The sequence below is a fragment of the Dendropsophus ebraccatus genome, chromosome 6 (genome assembly GCF_027789765.1).
Source record: "Dendropsophus ebraccatus isolate aDenEbr1 chromosome 6, aDenEbr1.pat, whole genome shotgun sequence".
NCBI lineage: Eukaryota > Metazoa > Chordata > Amphibia > Anura > Hylidae > Dendropsophus > Dendropsophus ebraccatus.
The window spans coordinates 81,183,516-81,211,488 of NC_091459.1; the positions used below are offsets into that span (position 1 = coordinate 81,183,516).

Below are 27,973 nucleotides of genomic sequence, written 5' to 3' on the forward strand. Positions count from 1 at the left end.
AGTAAGACACAGGCTATGTTCCCATAAAATAGAACTGGATCTGCACTTGTTTATAATGTTTATGTCTAGAAATTAATATAATACTGCATTATTCATCTTCAGCCACAAGACCCTGCCTCCTTTGGAGCAGATTCTCTTCTTGTACAATCTTCTAGACATTACCTAAACATCCGATACACCTTGCTTCCATACCTTTACACTCTATTCTACAAAGCACACACTAAAGGAGAGACTGTGGTGAGGCCTTTACTCCATGAGTAAGTACAAGAACTAAAGCCTGCTTTCCAATTGCTGTATTTCAAAACCTTCTCTTGTAGCAAAGTTTTTCTCCAGTGTAAATCTGAATACCTTTTAACAATGGCTAGTTCATCACAGGGGTGTGCATCTGTCAACTGACAGAGTAGGTCTTAAAGGGAATATTCGGAGAGCAGGAAATTTTGTACCTTTTCTGCTCTCTGGTACTCCACTTCTCACTTCTTCTGTTTGCCCATTCTAAAATATCCACAAAGGAGAGAGAGAGAAGTGGGAGCATGCTGCAGGCATTGATCAATAGCTGCCATAGCTACCGATATTACAGCAACAAGAGGCACCTATTAGACATTGCATGCAGACTTGTTTTTTCCTGCAACATGCTGAAGGCCACAGGGAACAACTAAATGATTTTCTTTCAATAAAATAAAAATTCAGAGTCACATTTCGTTTTAGAGTATCTTACTTTGTAATAGTTGGCAAAAAAAAAAGTGATGGAGCAGAACTTTGGAATGCCCTGGCTCTAGTGATGAGCGAATACTGTTCGATTGAATAGATATTCGACCAAATAGTGAGATATTCGAATATTCAATATTCGTACGAATATCCCGCGAATATTCGATAAATATTCTTCAAGCGTTCAAATCCCCCAGCTTCCGGTTTCACCCTCTAAATGGTCAAATAGATGTTTTTCACTAATCGAATACTTGTTCCCATAGACTTTAATGGGATCGAATATTCGATCGAATATTCGAATATTCGCGGGATATCCGTACGGATATCGAATATTCGAATATCTCACTATTCGCTCATCACTACCTGGCTCCATTACACCAATATTTAAGCAGATGCTCTAAGCTGGCAGATCTTGCATAGTCAACTGTTTTAGGCTATGTTCACACAACATCTTTTTTTTGTCCATTTTACTACAGTTTTTTTTTTATGGACGTCATTTTAGCACCAAACATAGTCAGTGAACATAGCCTTAATAAAAATAAACTGATTGAAGGTATCTTTATTATCCTCTCTTCATAGATTCTATTCTGATCCACAAACATGGGCAATAGACAGACAATTTTTATGGGGACCAGGCCTTCTTATAACACCTGTTCTTGATGAGGTAAGACATTTTTCTTTTTAACTGCAGCACATCCAGACTCACTTCCTAAAGCTGCTAAAAATCCTCACTACCTGGTCCACTCCGTCTCTACTCCTCTTCTGTTGCCAGGCAAGCTGTTACACCTTATCTGTAACCCTGCTTTGCCTACTGGCATATGGGTACGTCATCAGTCGTCTGGTAACAGGTGTCCATGTCATACTCTTATGGCATAGGTTGTCTAGGGGTTAATTTATTATTCACTCTGAAAACATGCCTAGGTCTTTTTTAGAACACATCAACTCAGCTGAAGAGGAATAAGTACATACAGAGACATACCAAAGAACTTTAAGAGTTTGCAGTATTAGGCTATGTTCACACTACGTAAAAGGATCATCCGGTCGGTACTTAAGTCACGGAACGGCCGGTCTGATACGTTGTGTGAACATAGCCTTAGATCTCATCCCAGTTCCAGACTATCAAGTTAACGGCTTAGTACTGCTCTGTAAAGTGTGTGTGTGTGTGTGTGTGTGTGTGTGGTGTATGGCATCCATTACAGATCTTTAAGCACCACCATCTAGCTAAAGGGCAACTGAGATGAAGTGTGCAAAGCAGACATCTAGTAAAACTGACATATAGATGTTGTATGTTGGTCAGTAGAGAGAACTTTGAGCATGCTCAGGTTCTTCAAAACCCAAGTGTACGACATTTGATTATAGCTGTGGCTGGTGAAGTTTAATGCAACCCTAAGGAGTGCCAAAAACATGGGTATGGATATAGGGAGAGAGTTATCAAACATGGTGTAAAGTGAAACTGGCCCAGTTGGCCTTAGCAACCAATCAGATTCCACCTATCATTTTCCAAAGAGTCTGTGAGGAATGAAAGATTAAATTTGATTGGTTGCTAGGGGCATCTGTGCCAGTTTCACTTTACACCATGTTTGAAAAATCTCCCCCATAGGCTGTATCCATGTCTTCCAGGCAGCCTTATTGCCTGGAATTCAACTTCAGCAGCCACCGCTAATCAAATTTGGATGAACCCAAGCATGCTCAAAGTTTGCTCAATTCTATTGGTCAGAAATAGTGCTACTCCTCATGTACACCAAAATAACTGCTCAGCTTTAATCATTACAAAAAAATAACAGGCATGCCTTTTTGCAACCAACAATGTTTTAAAAGTCTTCAGTGTATTTTAAGTTTTGTTCATTTTTCAAAGACCCACCAGACTATTCAATGTTGCAATAGATAGAAACATAAAAGGAGGGGGGATTTTTTCTGTATTTTTACAGGTTTTGGTACAGCACAGTAATATATGAAATCCAAAAATCCATTTCCATAACACTGTCGCCCAAAGTACTCCATCATATTTGCCACCCATAGTGCTCTTTCTTTTTGGGGGACAACTTTGCAGTCACCCTGCAGTTTACCACCAAGAAGGATTGTGCAGAGGCAAGAGTTACTGTCCTAAAAATAACATACATACCGCCATGAAGTAGAACGAATGTAGACTATATTTGATCTATTCAACCTTATGGCTATACTGTGGGTACGCCCCTGTATGCATCAATATCACTTTTTGACCGCATCCTAATGTACTGTATACCAGTGGAGCCTTAACATGGGATTTGTGTCTCTATGTATCCTAAGATATTTTTTTATTTTGTTACTACTATGAAATATAAATACATGTAACAAATGTCTGTTATATATTTTATAAACATTTTCTTTTTCCTGTCTTAGTTTTCTGTATCTGTTAATGCCTACATTCCTGATGCCGTCTGGTATGACTATGAAACTGTAAGTAATTCATTAGTTGTGAAAATTTTCTAAAATTATTTGATGTTAAAGTGTATTGTGTACTGCCCTGCCTCACCCCCACACCCCACTCAGGATTTACTAAGAGGCACTCTATGATTAGTTACATCTATAAATATTATTTTACTATTCTTTTCACAGCATATTTGAGCCCTTTGTAAGATGTAAACTTATCCCTCATTATTTTTTTAATGATTTTGTTGCATTTTGAGGCTAAGTTCACAGAACGTAAATTATCAATTAATAATTAATTAATTGATAATTTACATTGCTGCAGACAATGGAATTCCGGACGGAGTGTATACACATAGTATAAGCTCCGGCCGGGATTCCAAGCAGCTGCAATTAAAACTGACATGTCAGTTTTGTGCACCTGCTATTCATTGAATAGCAGACGCACAGAACTGACAGTTCACACGATGGAGAGTGCGGCTCCAGCCGCACTTTCCATTGTGTGCAATGGTGAATGTGGCTGGGTCACGCATCCCAATTCAATAGGAATGAAGTTTTTCCGGCCGGTATACCGGCCAAGGTAAACTGCACTAACATTGGCGGTTCTGTGACACTGTGTGTGTACTCAGCCTGAAGGTAAACAAAAAAATAATTTCGAAAAAATTCATACATTAATGTTTACTATAAATGTTTTGCCTGCTAAGGCCATGCTGCCAGTAATCACAATATTGCTATGATTCCCTATGGAAATCTCTGCGGTTTTTCAAATTAGTTTTTTGTTTCATCTTGTCTTGTTGACCTTGTCATAAAGTGAAAGGGGCAGTGTCATAATATGACAAAGCGAAAATTAAGAAAGTAAGGATGGATTAGGCGTGAAAAGAAAAAAAAAAGCCAACATTAGGTTTTTAGGTTTATAAATACTGTGGTTAGATGTTAGCTGAGAGTCAATGGAGAAATATAAAAAGCAATACCCAAAAGGCATTTTTGTATTTTTGTTTTATGTTTTTCTGCTCTTCTGCAGTTTTAGGCTATGTTCACACATAGTATTTTTGTCATTCAAAACCACAAGCAAGTTGAAAACACAGAAGCTGTGCAAATATTTCCATTATAATTTTGCCCTTTCAGTTGTACTCCTGGTTTTAGTTGAAAAAACATTGACCAAAAGACTGACAGAAATACTATGTGTGAACAAAGCCTTATACTGTGTTTAGGCATTTTATCACAGAAAGGCTATGTTCACACAACATCAAAGGCTATGTTCACACGGCCGCTGGGCTACATTCAGGTGGTTCCTGCAGCTGATATCTCTGTATCGGCTGCGGGAACGTTCATATTTTACTATTGATTTGCGGGCACCGTTGCGGGCACCATTGAGGCACATTACATTGTGTGAACAACTTTTACTTCCAGACGCTGATCACTGAACAGCATTGAGGCATAGCGACATAGCAATAGCGAAATCGGACGTTTTTTCTCCATTCTTGACGTTGTGTGAACATAGCCTCTCTTTGTAAACGCACCCTAAGTAGTGTTGATGAACCAGTATTTAACATGCAAATACTTATTAGATGCAATTTTCTGTTTGTTTGTTTTGTGTATTTTCCTAAATATTCACATATTCCGGGATTTGTGCCTAAATTAATCGCATGCACAAAAAAAAATGCACGTATTGGTGCAAGCTTACATTTTGTTAGACCAAAAATATGTTGCACAATTTTTTCAGAACATGCACAATTTTTGAAAAATCCGCACAAGGAGAAGTACAAATGGCTTTAGTTAAAGGGGTGGAGAGAAGTAAAATGAACTTTGTAATGTATGTTATGTCTGTGAATGGCCCCCTTCCCCCTGTCCCACCACCCCCACCCGTGTACCCGGAAGTGTGGTGCGCTATACATTCCTGTCACGTGCCGACTCGACTCCGATCTTCAGTCAGCGATGTCGTCTTCGGATGGCCAGGACGAATCCCTCCGACCGTCCTGAGTGCCGGCCACCCTCTGCCGCGTCATCGGGTGCTCAGCCGCGATTAGCTGAGCCAAACTGTGCTCAGCCAATCGTGGCTGAGCATCTGATGACGCTGAAGAGGGCGGCCGGTACTCAGGACGGTCAGAGGGATTCGGCCCGGCCGTCCGAAGACAGCATCGGAGACGAGTTGGCACGTGACAGGTATGTATAGCGCACCACACTTCCAGATACACTGGTGGGGGTGGTGTGACAGGGGGAAGGGGGCCATTCACAGACATAACATACATTACAAAGTTGTATAACTTTGTAATGTGTGTTATTCTGTGAATAATTGTTTACCGGCGCACTACCCCTTTAAAGAAATTGCAGTTTTTAGACTCAACAATAAATCTCCCCAATATACTTACTGTATCTAAATTTCATTGCAGGGTTCAGAGTACGCTTACAGAAAACAGAGTGTGACAATGCCTCTCCCAGCAGATAAACTTGGACTTCATCTCAGGGGAGGTTATATATTTCCCACTCAGCAACCAGATGTCACTACTGAAGCCAGGTATGAACAACAAGTTTGATTGGCATTTAAAATGTGACATATTTTAGTAGCACATGGCAGCAACAACATTTCTATTACCTATTCTGGTGTTTATACTATGTAATCATCATTTGTTGTAATTGAGCACCTGCAGATGCCAGACTTTCTGCCATGTATCCTCATCTAACTTCTCTCTGCACTTATTCACACATTGTAATCACAGATCATTGTTATAATGCTGCTTTCAATCATTTATTACGTTTGTTTAAAAAAGAAATTATATTATGCGGTTTACATTATAATCTGTTCATTTAGAAAACTTCTAGCTGGGCATTATATAATGTATAGGTTAGTTTTACATTTTACTAATTTATTCAGGGTGATTTCACACATAGCATTTTTTTTGTCCTTTTTTTCCCCACTGGCATTCTCTTTCCTGACCAAAAAGCCAACATTACATGAAATTCCAAAGTGAAAAATTAAAAGAACCACAAACATATTTGTGGTAATTTGGTGGCTTGTGGGGGTCATTGGTGTCAGTTTTAGGCTATGTTCACACGCTGTAAATTATAAATCTCTATCACTAACTTTTCCATAATCCTGCATTCTAAAGACTCACTTACACATTACAATTTATGTAAACTTCCTATAAATGAACTGGGTACGGACATTTCCATCATTACAATTTTGATATATAGGTTGGTATTTTGCACTGTGCACTTGATCGTAGAAACAATATACTTTAATGGGGAAAGTCAGAAGTAGAGAGCATTTGTTTTATGGAGGAGCAATCCCTTTAGTCAGTGGTACCAATAGTTCCATTGTCTAAAGCCACTCTGTACCAACAATCTGTCACTCCCAAACCACTTGTACCTAGGGATAGCTGCTTTTAATCCAAGATCTGTCCTGGGGTGTGTTCAGCAGGTGATGCAGTTATTGTCCTAAAAAACAACTTTTAAACTTGCAGCCCCGTGCCCAACGGGCGTGACTTGGAGTATTTGTGTCCTAACTTTGCACCACCCCTCCTCCCCTCCTCTCCACCCTCTTTATCATTAGGAATGCCACTGGAACATTTTCTCCTGTCTGAACATTGCACAGGTGCCTTAACGATCCAGCCTATGTTTAGTATTTACACAGCTGAGGAATAGGAGATAATCTGCCTGGAGCATTCCTAATGATCAGGAGGGCGGAGAGGATGGACAGAGAGGTTGTGCCAGCCTAATGCACACACCATCTAAGCCCTGGCCGTTAGGCATGAGGCTGACAGTTTAAAAGTTGTTTTTTTAGGACAATAACTGCTTCACCTGCCGAAAGGACACCAGAACAGATCTTGGATTAAAAGCAGCTATCCGAAGGTACAAGCGGTTTGGGGGGGGGGGGGAAGATTGTGGGTACAGAGTCGCTTTAATGTTTTGTGCTTTTATATTGGTCAGTTATTGTTATGATGTCTCTATCGAGCCTCAGACCTGCAGTGCAGGGGTGTAATGTGATGTAGAGAGGCTAATAAGATAGTCCATGCTATTAACATATTAACATGACAATAATGGAGTTACTAGATATTTCGCTTTAGAGATGCAGTAATTGTTCATAAAAGACCCAAGTGATTGCTCGATAAAGGACTTAAACAAAGGATGATTCAGGCTTATTATAAATTCACTCCTTGATAGTTAGCAGAATGATAATTGCTTCTTATCAGTAATTATGGTAAGAGGATAATTCCCTTACAGTTGTATAAAATATAGCTTGAAGCATTCAAATGGACATAACATTATGCATTATGTCAACATCTCAGCATTACACACTGCCTTCCACGCAAAAGCTGAATTTCGAGCAACCAGACATTATTCATCCCTAGAGGTCTGTTAGGCATCTGTAAATATAAAGCAATACTAAATGAAAAAAAAAGTTTTGCCGAGATGAAAGAAAAGAATCTCAATACTGATGTTGCTTGTGCAACTGAACTTGATTCCCCCCTAATCCCAAAACACAATGCCAATAAAAGAAAAGTTACGCTTCAAGCCTGACATTTGGTCAGAGTTAAATGACTTTGAGAAAGGTGAACAGTTTCATTATCCCATCATAGAGCTGGTGGAAAAGTATTCTACAGTTCATGAAAAGATAAGAATTAAGTATAATTCTCTGATACATTGCCTTAGTAATAGGAAGATTTGTGAGAAACTGTAGGTATTTGCTACTATCCTTTATAAATGACAACATGGTTGTGTTGGATATTTTTCTGCAAAAAAAAAAGATTGTCTCTTTCTTTTTTACTTTCTTTCTTCTTCATTTTTATGCTGTTAAATTCAAGATTAAGGTATCATTGTGTGCAGAGAGCCTGTACATTGCAAATGGAGAACCCATGGTTCTGTATTAAGTGTTCCATATGCCACTGTATGGTGCCTTTGTGTGGCACCTGCAAAATACTTACCTTGTCGTACTCCCACAAAAGCCTTGCATCTTCCCCTTGCTGTGACCAGCTCTGCAGTGATGTGGGCTGCTGTTCTCCATCTCCCTGTCTACCAGGCTCACTGAGAGGCAAGATGGTTGGCCAATAAGAGCTAATGGATACCAAACCAATCAGGGCTTAGCCCTTGTATCTAATGCTGATAGGAGGAGGGCTATTAAAAAAGGGCAGGTGACTCTCAGCCCATTGAGCCTGCATATATGTTACCTTCTGGCTATTTGACCTCGAGTTTGTAACCCTTCTGATACTGACACAACCGCCACACTGTTGTGTCCCAGGGGCCCTGTGCAGACTACTGACGCATCATTGCTGTGCATCTCAATCCTCTGCAAATGCTACCAGGCCCCCTGGAAGTCTCTGATGAAATCACAGGGATAGCTTTAGACTCTACTAAGGAGAGTCGAAGGGACTTTAGGCTACTTAATTTGGCCAGAGGTTTTAATGCAGGATCAGTGCTGATCATTGTAACACAACATTTTGTTTTAGAAGTGATGCTTCTATGAGGAAAAGTCAATGTATATCTCATTAATCAGTAGCACACAGAGTATAATACAGTATGGACTAGGGATGGTCTGAACCTGCCGAGGTTCGGGTTTGTATGAACCCGAACTCTCGGCAATGATTCTCGCTGTCTGTCCACTCTGTGGAGAGGGTGGATACAGCGGGAGGACCGCCTGGAAAACTGGGATACAGCCATAGCCATAGGCTGTATCCCAGTTTTCCAAGAGGTCCTCTCGCTGTATCCACCCTCTCCACAGAGTGGGCAGACAGCGAGAATCATTGCCAAGAGTTCGCGTTCATACAAACCCGAACCTCGGCAGGTTCGGACCATCCTTAGTAAGGACCCATAAATTTCTAGACAGAACTGATCTATAATACTTTCATTGGAACACAAATATCTGTTCAAAAGGCTCAAAATGAGAAGAGAGTTATCTTTGATATTATTAATTTATTGTGTCTGAAAATTTTTATTTTTTTCAGTCGTAAAAAACCTCTTGGCCTAATCGTCGCATTGGATGAAAATGACATGGCCCACGGAGAGTTCTTCTGGGATGATCTTGAATCTAGAGGTAGATATAAATATCTTTTAATGCTCAAATTGATTTACCTAGTGGGGCAGTGATGCTGTAAAATGTTTTAAATCTGGTATCTTAGAGGGGTTGTCTAGGATTGCAAAAAAATAAAAATAGATCTTTTTATCTAGAAACAGTGCCATCTTGTCCCTGGGCTTTAACAGGCATTGCACCCCAGGCATATTTCCTAAATGGGTATTCCCATTACTCATTAACCCCTAGGCGACCTAGGACGTACCGGTACTTCCTGGAAGTCTGTCCCCAGATAACCCTGGACGTACCGGTACGTCCTGAGCTATGAAGCGCGATCCGGAGTGGAGCGCGCTTCATAGCAGGTGGGGGCCGGCAACAATCAGCAGCCGGCACCTCACTGTTAATGACACGCTGCAGTGATCACGCTGCAGTGTGACATTAACTCCCTAAACGGTCGCGGCGTTTAAGTGTAAGTGACAGGGGGAGTCCCCTGTCACTTACCGATCAGGACCCCCGCAGTGTTACTGAGGGGGTCATGATTAGTAAAACGGACCGACGGAGGTCTCTCACCCGCCTCCGTGCGGTCTGATCGGCGATCTGCTGCACTGAGCCTGCACAGGCAGGCTTAATGAGCAGAGCACCGATAATACTGATCAATGCTATGCCTATGGCATAGCAGTAATCAGTGAAAAAATCTAAGTACTGTATGTACAAGTCCCCCAAAGGGACTTAAAATGTATTAAAAAAAGTTAAAAACACCAACACACAACCCCAAAACCCCTTCCCCAATAAAAGTCTAAATCACCCCCATTTCCCATTATATGAATAAAACATATATAAAAAAAAAAAAATAATAAAATAAACATATAATATACCGTAGCGTGCATAATTGTCTGATCTATTAAAATATAACAAGCGTCATTGCGAACGGTGAACGGCGTACACGAAAAGAGCAAAAAAAGTCAGCGGATTACCGATTTTATGTTACATTATATATAAAAAAAAATAATAAAAAGTGATCAAAACGTCCGATCTTCACAAATATGGTATTAATAAAAACTAGAGATCATGGCGGAAAAAATGACTCCCCATACAGCCCCATAGGTAAAAAAATAAAACCGTTATAAGCATCACAATAGGCCCATTTTATTAATAATTAATTGCAAAAAAAAGGATTTCATTAAAAAATATATAACATTAGAGAATCTGTGTAACCTGCATATGGTTGTGTTCGGGCTGACCTATAGAGTAATAGTATCATGTCGCTTTTACCATATAGTGCATTACGTAGACACAAGAACCCCCCAAACGTTACCATATTGCATTCTTTTTTATGATTTCACCTATTTATATCTTCATAAATAATATATTTGGGGTTCCATCATACATGTTATGGTAAAATGAATGACGCCATTACACAGTACAACTATTCCTGTAACAAATAAGCCATTACATGGCCTTGTAGATAGAAAACTGAAAGTGCTAGAGCTCTTAGAAGGGGAGGAGGGAAAAACGAAAGCGCAAAGATCAAAATTTGCGCGGTCCACTGGGTCATTTTGGGCCTGGTCCTCAAAGGGTTAAGTCCTCATAAACTTTTGTCAGCCATACCCCCCACTGTTGGGAGTCAACATGGAGGGCATCCACCGACAGTTCTCGGTGAGATAAGCCACAGTCAGAGCTCGCTGGCTGTGGGATGACCCTTCTTTCTAATAGAGAACACAGGAACCTTCCTGTACTGAACATTCCTGTGTATGGGAAGGATTGAGGCCAGGTGGGTGAGGAAACTAATAACTAGCTGTCAGTTATTGAAGATGTATGGCCAACGTTTGAGCATTAGAGTTTAACCTTTGGGATTCCTACTGATCCCCAGAAGGAAAATGGTTTCATTTCTGATTCAGCTACCCCTATTTACTTGAATAGAGCTTTGTGAAGTTCCTCTGCACTGTTGGAAGCCAGATACTCCTTTGAAGGGTTACTCCAGGTTACAGGCCTTTTTTCAGTATCACTGGGGAGGGGGTGGATAAAGACAATGACATCCACTTACCTCCCCTGCTCCAGTGCTAGGGACCGCATCATGCTCCTTCATCCCCACGATCTCTGGCCACTCAAACTGTAGGTGAGATGTGGCGTTGCCAGCCCACTCAGTCATTCAGCGGCTGTAGCGGTGTCCCACCTCTGCTATTGAATGGCTGAGGGGCCCTTCCAATGTCATGATTCAAGTCCCATCTGAGACGTGAGCGGCTGGAGATTGGAGGACTGGAGCAACATGATGAGGGCCCAGTACTGGAGCCGGGAAGGTAAGTGGACATCATTGTCTTTATCCACCCTCTCCCTGTGATATTTAAAAAAGCTTCCGGCTGAGAGTACCCTTTTAAATGTTGGTGAACTGCAATGCAATCCAAGCACAAGAGTGACACTGTCTCTGTAAAAAAAATATCCAGGCCTTTAAATCCCTTTAAATGCTCTTAGGGTCCATTTATACAGAAAGATTATCTGCCAGATTATCTGCCAAAGATTTGAAACCGAAGCCAGAAACAGACTATAAACCGAGATCAGGTCATAAAGGAAAGCCTGAGATTTCTCCTCTTTTTAAATCCATTCCTGGCTTTGGCTTCAAATCTTTGGCAGATAATCTGTCAGATAATCTTCTTGTGTAAATGGACCCTTATGTATCCTTTTAATTTTATTTTCCCAGTTTTACTTGAGCACACTGGATAACTTTGCTACCTAATGTTAATCATGTTAGGTTTGAGAGTATGTTTAGTAGTGAGCTGCAGCCAGAAGTTCTCTATCATCTATCACTGCTATAAAGCATATCATTGTGATGTTTTTTTATTGCCATTTTACCAGGTAGTTAAAAATGACATCCACATTTGTTCAAATAGCAAATTCCCCAGCAATAACTTAAACACACATATATTATTTGTCAATGGTCTTGGCTTAGGTGAGTTGGTGTGTATAATCCTATTTCTGTATGTAGGCAGCATTGCTTTTTTCACATTGCAGAGCAGAATAATTAAATCGATTTCCTTAAATGATAACCCACATTGCTTGCTGGTAGCGCATTCAGAGAGAGGAAGCTCACAACATTCTTATTAACATTCCGCTAAGGAACTATACTTGAACATTAACAAACCGTATGATATTTATAGCAGTCAAAAGGTTAACCCAATAACACTGAATGGTATGCAATGAAGCAGAGTTTAGACTATTAGACATTTTAAGACGGTGGTCTGAATGGGATGTTTGTCACTGAGGTTACTGTGTAAGAAATCTGCTGTGCATTGAAACATCTTTCCCCAGAATATTAACTTTGTGTAGATTTAGTCTTGAATCTGTATCTGTTGGCAACTGTGAATGTACCCTTCAAATCCAAATGCTAAACAGGTTAAGGCATTTGGAAGCTTTGACAGCCACAGTGATTGACAGCTGGTATCCCAGATGACAGAGGGACATTGGAGAAAGCTCTGATTCATGTTGTTTAACCCTGCTTTTTACAAACAAATTTTCAAAACCTGTGTTAACAAATGTGAACCAGCACGTTCAAGTGCTAAATAGGTTAAGGCATTCGGAAGCATTGACAGTCATCGACAACTGGACTCCCACTGTTAGGTCTAAGACATCCCTGGTCCTGGTTGTTTAACCCTATTTACCAAAATCAGTAATGCTCTCAGCACCTATGAGAAAAAACAAACAGAAGTCGATCCATTTGCTCCCTATTAATTGGAAGCCCGGGGTCTTACAAATGCCCCCAAGGCTGTGTTTTCTGAATACTTGTTTGAACATATTTTAAATTGCATAAAACGTGATCACACAATTCCTTAAAGACTTAGGATTTTTTTTTCTTAAAGTGAATCTGTCAAGAGACCTATGCCAATAGAGGAGGTGTATGATAGAGGAGGAAATACTAAATACAAGGATGTGTGGTTTTTTATAATGAGATTGTGTGTTACCATGTAGAAAGGTAATGGAAAAGTAATTGTCTATAAGAGTAAGGGTACTATTACACGGGACGACAATGGCTCGATCATTTTAGTAGACGAGCGCTGATCTGCTAGATCATCGCTCGTTTACCGGACCTAGTAGACAGACAGATAATCGGGCAGCAAGGGCTGCATGGACATCATTAGTGATGTCCATGGAGCTCTTGCCCAAACACCTAACACCTTACCTCTCCCCACTCCTGGTCTTCTCTCCTGTGCTCCGCAGCTTCTCAATCCCAGTGGCAGCAGCTGACAGACCGCTCAGCCAATCACATGCTGATTATCACTCTGTGTAATAGGGAGAAGGGAAGCAAAACTCTTTACAAATTGTGCCAGCGTTTTTATGTAAAACGTTGGATCAAATAAAAAACTATATATCTCTGAAATGAGTACTATGTGGTTTGTCTACACTTTCATAAAAAATATATTTTTTACAGTTTGATTTTAAAGTTCCCAATTATTTATTTTTTTGTAGATGCCATAGAATCGGGAAAATATATTTTATATGATTTCACTGTTTCAAATGTAAGTATCAAACATATCATTGTGGAAAACAATGGTTTAGTCAAATTTTTTAATTTCAAATGGAACAATATTTAGAAGAAATCTATAATCTAATGTAAGACATTGTTTACAAGCAAGATGAACCCAAAGCATTGTTAGCTCTCTATCATTTTTTACAAATTAGTAAAATACTACAGTGTTAGGCCATAGAAGATTAAGGAAGGCATATTGGTTATGTAGGCCTTCTCAAGCATTTCATCTATGTTTAACAATATTATGATTGTGGTCATATAACAGAACAAACTGACTTTGCAAGCAACGACATCAGGGTATACTGACCCCAACAACCTAAAGTTTGAAGAAATCAAAATCTTAGGACTTACCCAAGGAACTACATCTGTCACAGTAATGAAGGATGGTGTTGTCCAACCTGCTGTTCATTCTTTTAGATTTGATAACAATAAGGTGAGTTTATATTATTGTTCTTGCTCTTTCCCCTTCCAATGTATGTATTAATAATTAGTATAACAATATGTCAAAATTGGTAAAAAAAATACTATGACTTTTATTACTACTTCTATTATTACTACTACTACTACTGTTGTTGCTGATTATTATTATTATTATTATTATTATTATTATTATATTCTAATAGTAATCATTGTTATTATTATTATTATTATTATTCGTAACATTATGCAGTAAAAAATAATAATAATAGATTGTATGAAGCATTAGCCACGTGCCAACGTATTTCAGCACACAAGGTATGTACAGCTCACTAATATGGTGTCATTCTGCATATGTAGAGATAATATTTCCTATATATGGCTTAGGCAAATGGGGTTTTAAAAATTACAGTGCATCTGTCCCTTGGAAAACAACCAACAGAAGGTAAGTGGACATCATTGAAGTTCAGCACTACAAATGGAGTAAAAACGTCACAACTCACTTACAAGAGAACTCATGGGATCCCAGTCCCAGACATAAAAGCAGAAACTGGTCAAATTTGGCTTGTAAATAACCTTACTGACTATGCACCAAGCAAGCACTATCTGATTGGTAAGGCTTTATATACGTAATGTCAGTTTCCCTTTAAAGTGTCACTGTCATTACAAAAAGACATTTGACATATCATAGAGACCATTTAATAAAAGTTTTGTGCGACCAGGATAAATCTACCTCAGCGTAGTCCTTTCCCGTATCTGTAATATGTGATAAAAAGGCCTCATAATGAAAGACAATGGGGCAAGTCTTTTCTCACTGACACAGAGCAGGAAGCTTGTTCTTACTATGGGTCACGGCCTGAACACTCAGACCCAGACAGATCAAAACTTTTGACATGTCTCTCTGACGTTTTTGACGTTTATATTGGCGTTTAAAAGTGTTGAAGGTCTTTACGTTGAAGAGTAAATTTAAAAAAAGGACATCAGAAGATGGTGCTGCTAAATAAATGAAGACAATTCTTATATTAAAATTATATTATAGCATGTAAAAGGCAAAAAAGAGGACTTTACAAGGTTAAACTATGTGGATGGTTGTATAGACCAGTGTGTCTCAATTTCAGTCCGCATGGACCACCAACAGGTCATGTTTTGGGAACATCTCAAGGGCTATGTTCACACTATGTAATTTTTATGTAAAGAACGGACACTGATTGCAATGGAATCAGTGTCCATTTTTTACTGCAGGGGCAACATTGCATTGAATTAAATGCAATGCCACCTGCTGTGTTCACTAGAACGGCGTTAAAATAATGTACCTGCCTGTCAACTCCGGACTCCGGTGACGGACGCACATTACATTTAAGTGACTGAGAATGGTGCCCGCAAATCAATAGTAAAAAAAAAAGGAATGTTTCTGCAGACAATACAGAGTTATCGACTGCAGGAACGTCCTAAATTTAGCCAAGTGGCCGGCAGTTTAACAGCGTCCATTGCTATGCAACGGAGGATATTAAATGTATGGTAAATAGCCATACAAAGAACACCTGTGATAATACCTGATGCACTGATATATAATTATATCACCTGTGAACTACTAGAGGGAATCCTCAAAACGGGTCCCAAAACACAGATTTCCATGCAGATACTGTCTCATAACCTGCCTAGAATCACAGCCACATTGGTTTCAATGAGAAGTCCTAATGAGGATTTTATTTCTGATTTATTAATGAACATGACTATTCTTGAAGCAGAAATTAAATTCTCAATATGCATTCCTTTGGAAATCGGCAAGTCTTTAATTCAAGGCAGAATCTGAAGTAGTGGAAATCTGTGTGGAATCTGCCTCAAATGACTTTGCACATACTGTACCGCTGCTTCATTTCAGCAGAGAGTAAATAGAGAACTGCGGGTCCAAAATTTAAGTTAATTTTCCTTATCATTTCCTCAGTGTGCACATTGCTCTCTGTTAAGTTCTATAGATTCACGTCAGTCACAAGTGGACTAGTGCTCACGCAGTGTAGGTGTACCTTCAGAGAGCCATCCAATTGGCTGTGTGTGATTCCTAGGCAGTGTCTTCAGCCTGACTAATAAATATGCTTGCACACTCAGTAAAGTGCAAGTTACGTTCCACTACCATTCTGCTTTTATGCCTGTCACTGTCACCTCACGGCCTCAGTTTTTTTCCTCTTTGCCTGTAGTATTCTGTGAAAATGGTATTTATTTTCATTACAAGCAGTGTTCTGATGTGGGTGAGTTACAATGTGTTGTCTTATATGATTTCTAATATATTATACCTTAAACTAATATAGCATTCACAGTCATACAGACAAAATTGTTACTACTCTCAGTAAACTGACTATATATTACCGCTTCGTGTATACTGAGTCATTATGCTACCTCAACTAATTTCAATGTATTTGTGTATATTTATAATAAAGATATTTTTTGGCTACAAGTAACTCAGCATTTTTGTATAGGTGAATAATTTATTATAAAGCAATTCATTGTATGATATGATACATCTCACAATATGGGGTTACTATTAGTGTTTTGCAATCACTTTCATTTCACTTGTATTGTGAGTATGTTGCACACAATGTTTTTTATGAAAGTAAAATCCTGTTTTTACAATAAATGTTTATGCTTTTTTATAGAATCAAAATAAAGCAGCATGCTACACTTTTGGATCTATCACAATTATTTGTTCAAAAACATATGGCTGTGCAATGTATAAGAACATATAGTACACTACGGCCCAGATTTATCAAAGGGTGTAAAATGTAGACTGGTGTAAACAACTCACAGCAACCAGTCTCAGCTCAGCTTTCATTTTACCAGAGCTGAAAGCTGAGCTGTGATTGGTTGCTGTGAGCTGTTTACATTAGTGAATATTTTACATCCTTTCATAAATCTCCTCTTATGTGTTAGCATACATCTCAGTGTTAGTGAATGGCTATGTTGAAATGTATGTTTTGTTCCATTTTTAATAGTATTCATTTAGCATAGCACAAAACACAGTATAAATGGGCCTTAGGGCACTATTACATGGAGTGATAATCTGACAAATTCGGTCGTTTCAGCAGATTATTGCTCTGTGTTAAAAAGACAACAATCAGCTGATCAAACCATCATCGACTGATCGCTATAGTTTTATTCCAGCCTAAAAATGGTGTGCATTACTATGTATAATAGTGATAAAAAAATAATAAACTGTATATAAACCTCCCCATGCTTCCCAGTGTCCTCCTTGCTTCTGCTCGGTCACTGCAACGACTGTGGGAACTTCAGAGCCAATTTCTGAAATGACAAGCCACCAAGGCAGGACTGCAATGGCTAGTGATTGGCTGACTGACCTGTCACTTCAGAGACCATCTCTTTAGTTCCAGCAGCAGGTAAAAGTGAGGACACTGGGGCGCGTGGATAGGTATGTATAAACATTATTATTTTTCACTTCTAAAGCAAGGGCTGAACGGACATTGTCGAGCCATGTAATAGGCTCAGTAAGTAAGATGAAAACACCTATATCATTAGGATCAACCTGAATATACAATGTGCTACGTACACGTCCCCTAATCTACTCTAAATCCTATCTCACCGAAAAAAAGCGAAGGGAAACCCCCCAAAAAACTATATCAGGACTAGATGGTATCTTATAACATGTATATCACTTTATTAAATTATTCACAGAAAAAAACACATACAACATTAAAAACAAGACCTGGGGAGGCGGGGGACCAGATTGCTGGGACAAGTAATAAAAGTGACAATGCATCCACATAGGTACTGTTGTAAAGCATATGTAAACATTCCTACAGCATAAGGTGCATAAAGTAAAGTGCCAGTGCTTGCTGCTACGGTACGCTGCTCAGAATCATGCACATGTGCACAAACATATCAGGATGCAGGTAACTGTTACCAATAGGTACTCCAGGTCCCAGTCCACTGGTCACCCACCTCACACTCCCAGTGCACTGGCACTTTACTTTATGCACCTTATGCTGTAGGAATGTTTACATATGCTTTACAACAGTACCTATGTGGATGCATTGTCACTTTTATTACTTGTCCCAGCAATCAGGTCCCCCGCCTCCCCAGGTCTTGTTTTTAATGTTGTATGTGTTTTTTTCTGTGAATAATTTAATAAAGTGATATACATGTTATAAGATCAGTAAGTAAGATGTTAGAACGGCGCTTGCTTACATTAGAGATCGGGCCATGTAATACGGCCCTTAATTTTGTTTGTATGACTTATGTCAATGAGCAATTATAATGGCATTGATTGAACTTGCGCTTGTAATGAAAAAAAGTTAATTATATTTACCAATATTATTGTACTTGATGTTTGTGTGAAAAAGATTTTATGGAAAAGTTGCCCCTGCATATGAGGGAATAAACCCATGTAAACCAAAGAGGGAGTTCATGATGTGAACACCCTAACTTCCCTACACAATGCCATTCCATCTATATTTGTTTTGTCTTACAGTGCTCAGTCATACTTTATTCAGATCATTTTAATCCTTGGAAAAAAAAACACTTTTTTTGCTCTTTTTAAGTTTTAAAGAGGCAGTTCCTTCAGACTGCAACCGCTTTCTACTCCAATTCCAGGTTCACTACCTGTTTAATAGGCAGGGTTTGGCTTCTAGCGCCTAGCTTGGTGGAGCCTGGCATATGTGCTATGAAACCACAGTGCATGCATGTGATTTCAACAGGGCTCGGCACTGTAAGCTAAGATAAGCATTTTTCATAGGAATAAAGGTGTGGTCAACATAAATGAAAGCATGACAGTGTTAGCAGATTGGTGGTAAGATTTTTGTAGTGATAGTGGTACTTTAATAGTATCTCTTCTAGATTCCATCCAATGGCCTGAAAATACACCAATCACACAGTGTTGATTAATAGCTAAAATCCTTTAAGAAAATTGTTTCATAAAGTGCAAAGTAATTCTGAAAATTTTGAAAAAGGCATACTTACCTACCTGGGTAGCTCCCAGTATGACTTTATTCCACCACTCCTCTCTCTGCTTCTAAGGGTCCTATTCCACGGGCATAGCAGGGCCCGATCAACTATGTAAATGAGCACCGACCTGCTAGATCGGCGCTCGTTAACTGGGCCTATTTCACGGCCGAAAATCGTTTAGCGAGGGCTGCAAGGACATCGTTACCGATGTCCTTGCAGCTCTTGTTTCATACATTACCTGTCCAGGAGCAGGTCTTCTCCTCCTCCCGGTCCCACGCGCAGCAGCTTCTGAGCGGCTTTTCTGAACTGACAGACCACTCAGCCAATCACTGGCCACAGCGGTCCTGGCCAGTGATTGGCTGAGCGGTCTGTCAGCTCAGACAGGCCACTCCGAAACTGCTGTGGCGCGGGATCGGGAGGAGGAGAAGACCTGGGCCTGGACAAGTAATGTATGATGTTTTAAAATCGCCTGTCGCCTGCCGGGCACTGCTATTCCATGCGATGCGCGGGTGGCGACCAATGATTTTAGGTTTGAACCTAAATGAACGATCAGCCGATGACACGATCATCGGCTAATCGTTCTCTCTACTCCACGGAGCGATAATCGGCCGAATCATTGCTCCGTGGTATAGGCCCCTAACTGTCACTATGGATTTGTCTCAGCAGCAGATTCCTGATGAGCCAATCAGTGACCACAGCTGTGCCCTGCCTTATGGTACTTTTACACGGAGCGATAATTCGCCCGATCGCACGATTAACGATTTTGAATGAACAATGTTTTTTTTATAACGATCAGCGTTTAGACGGAACTATACATCGCACGGAAAATTCGCTATGCGATCGTTTTGCGATCGTTTAAGCCTATCTCACACATAGGTGAAATCGTTGAAAGACTGTTTACACTGAACGATCTGCGAATTTTTGCGAACGATCAACGATGATTTGAGAACATATTGAAAGATCAAAATGAACGATTTCTCGCTCGTCGTTTGATTGTTCGCTGTGTTAACACGTATGATTATCATTCGAAATCGATCGTTATCGTGCAAAATCAATCGATCAATCGTTCCGTGTAAAAGGACCATAAGTGTGTGATTGTCTGAGTGGGCTGCAACACACAGAAGTCACAGTGAGGAGCAAGGAACAGGATGAAATTTTTATTATTATTATTATTATTATTATTATTATTATTATTATTGCTCCTCCAACAAGATGTGTACAGATAACCCTTTTAATAAACCTACAATGATGTGGTGTAAATTAAAAAAAAGTCAAGACACTGACTACTTTTTTAAATACTATTCAAATCGCACAATATAGACTGTTAACTAGTGAAGAGGGAGTACTAAAATGCTCGGCTGCTCGTTACTCGAGAAGAATATCTCCCGATACTCGAGTGCTCGTTTTGAGTAATGAACCCCATTGAAGTCAATGGGAGACTCGAGCATTTTTGCAGGGGACCCAAGTTTGGTAGAGAGAATGATGGAAACACCACGGAAATGGACAGGAAACAGCAGGGGCAGCATGTATGCATGCCTCTGAGGCTGCCTAATGGCACCATTATGCCTAATTCTGTGCAGCCTGGTTAAAACAGAGGTAGGCATATGGACAACCCAAAAACTCAGCCTGACACAGCATGGCAATGGGAACACAGGGAACCAATAAAACAGAGGTAGCATATCATGAGCCAGCCAAAAATTCAGCCTGACAAAGCATGGCGGTGAGGACAGTGAGCACACAGAGAACCATTAAAAGTGAGTGAGGAAGCAAGTGAGCCTCCCCAAAATTAGGCCAGGCGCTGCATGGCATTGAGTACACAGAGAACTACCGGGAGCAGCAATAGCCAACATGGAGGCCAGGCAAGAGCAACAGTAACTAACATGGAGGCCAGGCAGGAGCAACAGTAACCAACATGGAGGCCAGGCAGGAGCAACAGTAACCAACATGGAGGACAGGCAGTATCAGCAGTAGCCAACATGGATGCCAGTGAAGGCCTAGCAGTAGTCAACATGGATGCCAATTAAAGCCCAGCAGTAGCCAACAAGGAGGCAAGGGCAGGCACACCAGTAGTCAACATGGATGCCAGTTAAGGCCCAGCAGTAGCCACAATAGAGGCAAGGGCAGGCACACCAGTAGTCAACATGGATGCCAGTTAAGGCCCAGTAAGATAAGATGTAGAGATGAGATAACCTTGAGCATGCTCGAGTCGATCCGAACCCGAAATTTGGGCATTTCATTAGCGGTGGCTGCTGAAGTTGGATAAAGCCCTAAGGCTGTTTGGAAAACAAGGATATAGTCATTGGCTGTATCCATGTTTTCCAGACAACCTTAGAGCCTTATCCAAGTTAAGCAGCCCCAGCTAATCAAATGCCGATCGTTCGGGTTGGGATCGACTCGAACCCGAACCCGGATCGCTCAACTCTAATAAGATGACATCCACAGATAATATGCTTTGAAATGGACAAAATAAGGAAGGTAAGGGCAAGCACAGCAGTAGTCAACATGGATGCAAGTAAAGGCCCAGCAGTAGTCAACATGGATGCCAGTTAAGGCCCAGCAGTAGCCAACAAGTAGCCTTCTACCCCCAGCACCCTTTCGATTTTTAATTTGACTGTAGCAGTTGGGTTAACATTCTATTGAAGTTCTATGCAGGTGTACTACAAATCCCAGCAATGCAGTGTAGTACCCATTAGTTTAGGGGGAGGGCTGTACGATACAAACTGGTAGTGGCTGGACCTAGATACACACTCTGTGATACCCCCTTACAATGAGCAGTGAAGTTTTATGCAGGTGTACTACAAATCCCAGCAATACCGTGTAGTACCCACTAGTTTAGAGGGGGGGGGGGGGCTGTACGGTACAATCTGATAGTGGCTGGATCTAGACACACGCTTTGATACCCCCTTACAATGAGCAGTGAAGTTTTATGCAGGTGTACTACAAATCCCAGCAATACAGTGTAGTACCCACTAGTTTAGGGGGGCTGTATGGTACAATGTGGTAGTGGCTGGACCTAGACACACGCTGTGATACCCCCTTACAATGAGCAGTGAAGTTTTATGCAGGTGTACTACAAATCCCAGCAATACAGTGTTGTACCCTCTAGTTTAGGGGGGGCTGTACAGTACAAACTGGTAGTGGCTGGACCTAGATACACACTCTCTGACACCCCTGTCCAATGAGCAGTGAAGGTCTATGCAGGTGTACTACAAATCCCAGCAATCCATTGTAGTACAGCAGGACCACCAGCCCCAAAATAAAAAAAAGAGTACACTGAGCACTTCTTAGAGATGTGTATGCAACACCTACTGTCCCCTTTCTGCCAGCATCCGATCACCACAGTGTGCTGCTGAAATCGCGGTAGCAGCGCTGCAAGTCCCAGCCAGCAGTCTGTAGTAATACTATTAAAAAACTATTTGAAGCCCTGAAAAGGGCTGTTTGTTTATATTGCTAGTATTCCCTGCCTACTGGAACGCTAAATCCTACACTGACGCTCTCCCTGAGAAGCAGCAGCTCTGTCCCTAATCTCTCACAGCATGCGTCTGAAGCGAGCACTGCCGGCTGCGTGTTTTATATGGCAAGGTCATCTGATCTGGCCAACCAATCGCTGCTATCGACATGTATGGGTGCTACGGGATCACAGGATGTACCAAAGAGTCTCCTGCTTGTTTATTGGCTGATAAATAGTGCCCAAACTTACAGGAAGCGCATGATGAGGTTTTCTCGAGTATCACGAGATGCTCTTCCGAGTAACGAGTACCATCGAGTACCCTAATACTCGATCGAGTACCAAGCTCTGACGAGCATGCTCGCTCATCACTACTGTTAACCTATGGCAGCCCACAACTGGAACTCATTTAAAAAAGGTTTAATCCACCATGACTACTGACAGATGCCTGTAGTCAACTCTTACAAGAAAGCACAATAATTTCTAATCTATGCTTCTATTAATTACCTGTTGCAATGTTTTGTGTTCAATATTAGGTCCTACATATAACAGGACTACAGCTGACACTTGGCCAGTCTTTTACTGTGGAATGGGACCAAATGGGTTCTGGAGGAACTCTTGACTCGGAAAAGTTTGATTGCCATCCTGAAGCCAATGCTGATGAAAATAAATGCAAAAATCTTGGCTGCATCTGGGAGGTTGGTGAAATGTTGGAATAAAATAAAAACTATTTGATGTATCAAAGGGAGTAATAAAAACAAACAAATCAAACGTTAAGGCATTTCTGCAGACAATTGTACACTAACACACATATTTCACAACATAATACGCATAATATCTATTTTCAGCCTATCCACAACATAAATTGACATGCTGTTGGTTTTATTTTTATATTATGCTGGGTTCCCACTGCATTAATGCAATGCATTCTAGGTATATACGTCAGCATCCCATGGCACACTACAATGGGCCATGCTAATTCAATGTATTTAATATAATCAGTAGGTGAAGCTTTATTTCCAATGTATCTAGTTAATGTAATCATTAGGAGACTAAAGATGGTCAACTCCCAGCATGTATATAGGAGTCACACTATTGCGTCCCTCTTAGTAAACATATATGTGCTGTAAGTGGATTGAAGTGAATTAGGGATGGTCCGAACCCGCCGAGGTTCGGGTTCGGATGAACCCGAACGCTCAGCATCGGATTCCTGCTGTCTGCCCGCTCCGTGCAGCGGGCGGGTACAGCAGGAGGACCGCCTGGAAAACTGGGATACAGCCTATGGCTATGGCTGTATCCCAGTTTTCCAGGCGGTCCTCCCGCTGGATCCGCCCGCTGCACGGAGCGGGCAGACAGTGGGAATCATTACCGAGGGTTCGGGTTCGTACGAACCCGAACCGAACTCGGTTCGTACCATCCCTAAAGTGAATGGGACCACTGTAGTGCACTGCGATATATATTTCAACATTCCTTCATTAATTGAATGCTATTATATACTAAGGATAGGATATACTCACACATACACACAGTCTTTTGGTCAGTATTTCTTCAACCAAAAATCTGGAGTGAAACTGACAGGGCAAAATTCTTATTAAAAAATCTTGCACAGATAGGCCATGACTACACATTTTTTGACCCTTTGACTTTTTTTTTTTTTTAAACTGACGTCATTTCCCTGCCAAATAACGTAAAACCATCCGCCTATGTACCCTATGTGAACATACCTTAATTGAGTTGTCAAGGTCCTTGTTAACATGGCATGAAAATAACTTATATAACAATTCAAACACAAATATGATGGTTTTAAATAAATAATAGAGATTAGTAAATAAACACAGAGTGCTGTGTTCTGCGCAGAAGAAGCTCCAGGGGAAACATGTCACCCCTAATTGCATTTACAGTTCATTTTAGACCCTGGAAACATTGTCACTTCTGTTTATAATCAACTGCATGAAGACACATTAGAATCAACACATCACATACTATAAATAAGCACATAACTGCAAATAAAAGTAGTATCGCATAAACAGTTGTGCAAGGAAAATCACACTGTGGAAAAATTTCAGCATGTCCATTGGTGCCTGAAATGTTCCTGCTCAGGGCATGAAGCCCAAAGAACTGCACAAGCAATTATTTACTTGTTCTACACATTGTTTGAAAGGACAGTGCAATGTTTTTTACTCCCAAGTATATGCACATTATAAAGTCTAGTATCTTTTAAGATATTTAAGTGTTTTTTTTTTTTTTTTTTTTAAAGTGGTTAGGTTACCATTATAGGGGAAAAATATCATCCCACCACTGACTTTCTGATTTTTAATGGTCCCTACAGAAGGATTGGAGCTGTCTGCTAAGCCAGCTACCTTCTTGTTTGAAGTTGTGGATGGAAAGTGGACCAGGCACTATTAAATAGTAGAGGTAGGGGTCAGGCATGTGAGCAAGGGCTAGTCCTGGTGCAGAAGTTCACCTTGGGGCTCCTCCCACAAATTTGCTAGCTGCATTACCATGTTATAGTAGTATGCATTTTAAAAACACACATACCGGATCCACAGAATAAATACAGTCCTAATATATTTAGTGCTTGTTTTGTCATTTAGGAAAAATTAAAAATAGAGAACCCTCTTTGCAGGCCGTAAATGTACATATCAACAATTTATAAGTCAATAGTCTGTTATAGGGTTGGTCCGAACCGAGTTCGGTTCGGGTTCGTACGAACCCGAACTCTCGGCAATGATTCCCGCTGTCTGCCCTCTCCCTGGAGAGGGTGGATACAGCGGGAGCCATAGGCTGTATCCCAATTTTCCAGGCGGTCCTCCCGCTGTATTCACCCGCTGCACAGAGCGGGCAGACAGCGGGAATCTGATGCCGAGCGTTCGGGTTCATACGAACCCGAACCTCGTTGGGTTGGGTGATAACCAGTTTTTCTGTTATTAGAAATATCCAGAAGTTTTGAGGTTTGATATATCCCTAAAGGGGCAAAAAGGTTTTCTTTAATATGCTAATTATTTCTATTTCAGCCATCCAATATAGAGGGAATTCCATATTGCTATTATCCACAAGATTATGGCTATAATGTTGATGAAGTACAGAACACTGACAATGGTATCAATATCAGAATTTCCTGGCCTGCTGGAATACCACAACGTTACAGTAAATCAAGAGCAATCACACAACTTGCTGTTGAAGTTATATTTCATGATAATCACCTGCTTCAGTTTAAGGTAAATAAAGCTGTTAAGGGCTATGTTCACATGTCTTTTTATGCAAAATAACTAGAGATGATTGAACAGGGCCAAAGTTCAGGTTCTTTCAGGTCCGAACCATCGGCATTTGACTCCTGATGCCTTCCCGTTCCATGGGGAAGGCGGAGGCAGCCCGAATACTGTCTGGAAAATTGGGATACTGCCTAGGTAATAGGCTGTATCCCTGTTTTCCAGGCGGTACTCGGGCTGTCTCCATCTTCCCCATAGAATGGGAAGGCAGAGGGGGTCGAATGACAATGTTTGGGTTCGCACGAACCATGACTTTGGCCCTGTTCGATCATCTCTAAAAATAACAGTTGTTTTTAAAATAAAGGCCATTATTTTACAATAATGGCCGCTAATAATGATCATGATTAGAGATGAGCGAACTTCGAGCATGCTCGAGTCTATCCGAACCCGAGCATTCGGCATAGCGGGGGCTGCTGAAGTTAGATAAAGCTTTTAAGCTGTGTGGAAAACATTAATACATGGATATGTTTTCCACATAGCCTTAGGGCTTTATCCAAGTTCAGCAGCCCCTGCTATGCCGAATGCTCGGGTTCGGATAGACTCGAGCATGGTCGAGGTTCGCTCATCTCTAATCATGATCATTAACAAACAATGGCCAATATTTTGCCTAAAAAGACTTTGTGGGAACATAACCAGAGACTTCATTCTCATATGCCAAGAAAAGGATGTAGCCTAAATCACTCTCTCATGCGTTCACTAACAGGAGTGTAATGTTGACAATTACATTGTGTGGCTAAGGGTGATTTCATAGGGGAATGGTTTCGGCCGTGTATGTTCCTAGTTATGTAAGAATGAGAACTTAGGGCCCTTTCACACTAAAAGTAAAAGTAGCAGAATCTCAAGCAGAGCCCTTCGCGGACTCCACTTGAAATTTTTTCGCATGCCTCTACTCTCCGCCTAAAGAATTGACATGTCAATTCTTTTGGAGGAGAGCGGAGGCCTATGAGACATTCTATTTAATTAATGGGACAGGCTGAATTTCAAGCGGCCGCTGAGCAAGCTCAACTTAAAATTCTACCACTGTGAATGAGCCCTTAGGGTGGAAATACAATGAGGTTTCATTGTAGTTGGTCATATGCAGTAAGTACAAAGGCTGTATCTGTGTTTTTCAGGACTCCCTAGGGCTGCTTCAGCCCCTGGAAATGCTAAGAGCCTAAACCTCAGCGTGCTTGAGGTTCACTCACCTCTACTTCTGAAATGTTAGCCTTTAAAATAATTCTTTATTTTTGTTTTCATAGTAACATATTATCAGCCTGCATTTTTTTAAACTTAATACACTATACTCACCTCCATGGCTCCTGTACTGCTGCTGGTGTCATAAACCTTTGTTTTGGGGATTAAGATGTTGCAGGTCTACTCAGTCAATCAGTAGCTATTTTCTTTCATTCAGCCTCCCCCTAAAGCCCATGAAGCCATTTATACCCCATTGTAAAAATGTAAAGTACACAGTCTTACAAAAAAATGCTTATAGCTTTGTAAACCAAAAACTAGAGTTACAGTGCTATTAGTAGAAGGTATAGTAAACAGGACAGTAAGACATCCTCAAAACAGGAGGTCTTATGTAGTCCAAAACCATGTAGTCCAATGGACAAACAAAAAAGGAAATGGTTCTTTGGTTGGAGATGGCAAAAGTGACTTTTCTGACAATGTTTCCTCTTCATAGATCTATGATCCCAACAACAAAAGATATGAAGTTCCAATACCTCTGAATAAGCCAAGCCAGCCAAGTAGTACAAGCAATGAACGTCTTTATGAAGTTGATGTTCCTCAGACCAGGCCTTTTGGACTTCGAATCATTCGGAAAAGTAATAATGCTGTGGTGTAAGTGATCTATTTTTCTAATGTGTTTCTATTTTCTCTTTTCAATTTTATTCAATGTGTGCGTACATTTCTATGGGGGCAACAATAATTAGCTCTTTTCAATTAGCAGCATTTAGAGATACTTTACACTGACCTCCGGGACCCCCAATCTCAATCCACAGGGTGCAATCTTAATGAATGAGGCACTCATCAGGCCTGTGCAGCCACCACAGCCTGCATTCCATACATTGTCTTTGGGGCCATGGAATGCTTCAGCGCACTGAACTTTAAAGCGTTTAACACTGCTATGGGAAATTAGTATAGCACAGGCCACACTGAGCACCTCATTTATTGCAAGAGCAATTAAATCCCTGTTCTCAGAAATGGTGAGGGTCCCAGCGGTCGGACTATCAGTGATCAGCTTGTTGTCTTCTGTCCTGTGTACTGTATAA

The 27,973-nt window shown here is 40.6% G+C and overlaps 1 protein-coding gene across 1 annotated transcript in view; it reads left to right on the forward strand.

Moving 5' to 3' along the window:
• SI (sucrase-isomaltase) overlaps positions 1 to 27,973 on the forward strand; it is a 150,212-nt gene that overhangs the window by 39,084 nt on the left and 83,155 nt on the right. The window contains exons 18-27 of the mRNA XM_069975257.1: positions 103 to 257; positions 1,285 to 1,369; positions 3,085 to 3,141; positions 5,502 to 5,626; positions 9,051 to 9,139; positions 13,574 to 13,623; positions 13,900 to 14,067; positions 22,989 to 23,150; positions 25,467 to 25,670; positions 27,385 to 27,542. Coding sequence (XP_069831358.1) covers positions 103 to 257; positions 1,285 to 1,369; positions 3,085 to 3,141; positions 5,502 to 5,626; positions 9,051 to 9,139; positions 13,574 to 13,623; positions 13,900 to 14,067; positions 22,989 to 23,150; positions 25,467 to 25,670; positions 27,385 to 27,542 — 1,253 coding nt within the window. The remainder of the gene's footprint in view (positions 1 to 102; positions 258 to 1,284; positions 1,370 to 3,084; positions 3,142 to 5,501; positions 5,627 to 9,050; positions 9,140 to 13,573; positions 13,624 to 13,899; positions 14,068 to 22,988; positions 23,151 to 25,466; positions 25,671 to 27,384; positions 27,543 to 27,973) is intronic.